This window comes from Triticum urartu, chromosome 3 (genome assembly GCF_003073215.2).
Source record: "Triticum urartu cultivar G1812 chromosome 3, Tu2.1, whole genome shotgun sequence".
Taxonomy (NCBI): domain Eukaryota; kingdom Viridiplantae; phylum Streptophyta; class Magnoliopsida; order Poales; family Poaceae; genus Triticum; species Triticum urartu.
In genome coordinates this window covers 459,140,016-459,142,991 of record NC_053024.1, presented here as the reverse complement: position 1 = coordinate 459,142,991, position 2,976 = coordinate 459,140,016, and the positions used below count along the sequence as shown (strand labels likewise).

The following is a 2,976-nucleotide window of genomic DNA, read 5'->3' as shown; positions in this document are numbered from 1 at the left end:
TCGTCTCGTGGGAAATCTGAAAAGAAAGGAATGCTAAGGTATTCCATAACAGTGTGGTGCCTGTTGGTGTTTTCGTCGCGAGAATCAAAGAAGAAGCGGGGTTGTGGTGCCTTGCCGGTGCTAAACATTTGTGTAACGTGATGCCACGAGAGTGATGTATTGTATGGGGCCTTTGGCCTTTTGAAATTTGGTCTAAACCTCTAAAACTACTTATTCAATGAAAATGGCAAATCTTTTGCCTAGCTCAAAAAATATATATATGGTGACTACTTTGCTTCCACTTCATCCTGGTATCGACAATTTGACGGTTTTTGGGAGTGCAGATGAAAATAAACCATTTTAGAATACAAACATGAAGTTGGGACTTGATGGCCAAAGTAGAGGGCTGAAAATAAGATCCCCCAAATTCAGTTTGGCGAACATAGTGCTGGCGCATGGCATGGCAACTGTTGGGGAATCTTGTGCGCTCCTCTCTAACTGTGATCCACCGGTTCTAAAGCGAAACTGAGATGAGAAAGAATCAGGTGCCGTATTGCCCTGACTGGAGACGATGATGGAATAGAGACCATGGATAAAACGTCCCGTCGCACTTTTCTTTTTCAACTTAAAGCAAACTATTCTTGCCGACCTTACATATATCATCCGAAAGTCCGAGCCATTGTGTGGGCGTGCTCTTGATTTCACGCGGGAACAATGGCCAAGGCGATGCCAGACCAGAAATCCGGCGATGCAGCGACGGCGGCAGCGAATCCGCTCGAGTTTCATGTGTATGGCCCCCGCAACCTGTCGTCCATCAGCTGGAAAGATCTCCTCAGCTCAAGCTGGTCAGTATACTCGGCACATTTACACTCACACTTGCCCAGGTCGCCTCTGGGAATTACTGGAAGTTTATTGCGATGGTTGACGCAGGAAGAACGCCAACTACCGGCGGATGGTGATCGCGTGCTTCATCCAGGGGGCTTACCTGCTGGAGCTGGACCGGCAGGAGAAGCGCGACGAGCGCACCGGCCTCGCGCCGCAGTGGTGGCGCCCGTTCAAGTACAGGCTCGCCCAGGTGCTCGTCGACGAGCGCGACGGCTCCATCTACGGCGCCGTCCTCGAGTGGGACCACCAGGCCGCGCTGTCCGACTACATCCCGTTCCGCCCCACCCGCGCGCCCGCCGCCGTCGTGGCGCTGCGCGGCACGCTGCTCAAGGCGCCCACGTTCCGCCGCGACGTCGTCGACGACCTCCGCTTCCTGGCCTGGGACAGCCTCAAGGGCTCCGTCCGCTTCGCCGGCGCGCTGGCGGCGCTGCGGGACGCCGCGCGCAGGTTCGGCGTCGGCAACGTGTGCGTCGGCGGGCACTCGCTGGGAGCCGGGTTCGCGCTGCAGGTGGGCAAGGCGCTGGCCAAGGAGCGCGTCTTCGTGGAGTGCCACGTGTTCAACCCGCCGTCCGTGTCGCTGGCCATGAGCCTCAGGGGGTTCGTCGAGACGGCCGGCGAGCTGTGGGGCCGTGCGCGCGCGTGGATCCCATACGTGGGCTCCCAGCCGGCTGCGGACACGAGCGGCGGCAACGCCGGCCACAGTGAAAGTGAGGCGAGGGCGTCGCTCGCGCAGTCGGGGATGGGAAGGTGGCTGCCGTACCTGTACATCAACACGAACGACTACATCTGCTGCCATTACAGCGACGCAGCGGGCGGGACGGCGACCGTGGCGGTCGACAGCGGGGGCGGGAACGGCGGTGGCAAGGCGGGGGCGGCGACGATGCTTGCGGTGTCCAAGGGGCCGAGCAAATTCCTGGCAGCGCACGGTCTGGAGCAGTGGTGGGCCAACGATGTCGAGCTGCAGGTGGCACTCAACCACAGCAAGCTAATCGACCGCCAGCTCAGGTCGCTCTACGCCGCGCCGCCCGCCGCACTGCGTGCCCGGAGTTAGGCTTGTGCCGTCGTTTTACCCGGGAGCAACAAAATACTTCCGATTCCATTTAAAAATGCAACACTTCTGCTTCTGTAAACACAAAAACGGCCGAGATTGCCCAATACCTCTTCATAACAAAAGACAGGATGGGTATATTTTGAAAAAGCTTCCCCGCCGGTCCGACCACCCGCAAAAAAAAAAGCGAAGCAATACGTATATGAATACAGCCCGCCCGCCCGGAAGGGAAAAAAATTAAACCGGCCGGCCGCACGCGCCTGGTGACGTGGCAGGCATGCAGACGTGCCCGCCCACGATCACGGCGGCAGTCCCCGCAGTCAACGCGTCGCGCCGCACCCGTCGCGGCCCCAGCCCCCCACGTCCCCCGACCCCACGCCAACCCGCACCCGTCCGCCAATCACAGCGCCCGAGGCGCGCATGCACGCAGGCGGTTGCACGCGCGTGCCGCCTGCCGGACGCCACCGCTGCCGCCGCTGTCGTCTCCTCGCATGTCGCGCCTCCGCTGCCGCCTGCCGCCGCGCCTGCCGGACGCCACCGCTGCCGCCTGCCGTCGCTGTCGGCTCCTCGCCTGCCGCGCCGCCGCTGCCGCTGTCGCCTGGCCTGCCACCCGACCGGCCCGCCGCCTGGCCTGCCCCCTCCGGACGCGCCGTTCGCGGCGCCCGACGGTCAAAGCGTCGCCTCGCCTGCCGCGCGGTCATTAACGCGCCGGCGTTAATAGCCGCGCTGCCGCCCGCCCGCCTCCTCCCCCGCCCCGCCCCGCTATAAAACGGCGACGCCCCGCCCACGCCCGTCCCACCGCGCTGTCGCCTGCCCGCCTCCTCCACCGCGCTGTCGCCTGCCCGCCTCCTCCCCCGCCCACACCCGTCCCACCGCGCTGTCGCCTGCCCGCCTCCTCCCCCGCCCACACCCATGGCCGACGAGCATCGGTGTGCCGGAGACGCTGGAGCTCCGCCGCTACTGCCTCCCTGTGCCGCCGGGCTGCCGTCTTCCACGCAACTGGAAGATCGACGCGGACGGCTACGCGACGCCGGGTCCTGGCGCGACGGAGGAGGAGCTCCGCA

At 63.1% G+C, this 2,976-nt stretch overlaps 1 protein-coding gene across 1 annotated transcript; it reads left to right on the top strand.

The window, feature by feature from the left end:
• The first annotated feature begins 590 nt into the window (after positions 1 to 590).
• Positions 591 to 2,062, top strand: LOC125544329 (GDSL esterase/lipase At4g10955-like). Its single transcript, XM_048707972.1, has 2 exons — positions 591 to 824; positions 910 to 2,062. Exons 1-2 carry the CDS (start codon positions 694 to 696, stop codon positions 1,913 to 1,915), a joined length of 1,137 nt encoding a protein of 378 aa, XP_048563929.1. The 5' UTR covers positions 591 to 693; the 3' UTR covers positions 1,916 to 2,062.
• Positions 2,063 to 2,976: the final 914 nt, after the last annotated feature.

What these genes read in the sequence shown, in the direction of transcription:
- LOC125544329 (XM_048707972.1), top strand. Translation starts at nt 694, where the DNA reads ATGGCCAAGGCGATGCCAGACCAGAAATCCGGCGATGCAGCGACGGCG. An exon ending in GATCTCCTCAGCTCAAGCTG is followed by an intron (nt 825 to 909) that starts GTCAGTATACTC and finishes TGGTTGACGCAG; the next exon opens with GAAGAACGCCAACTACCGGC.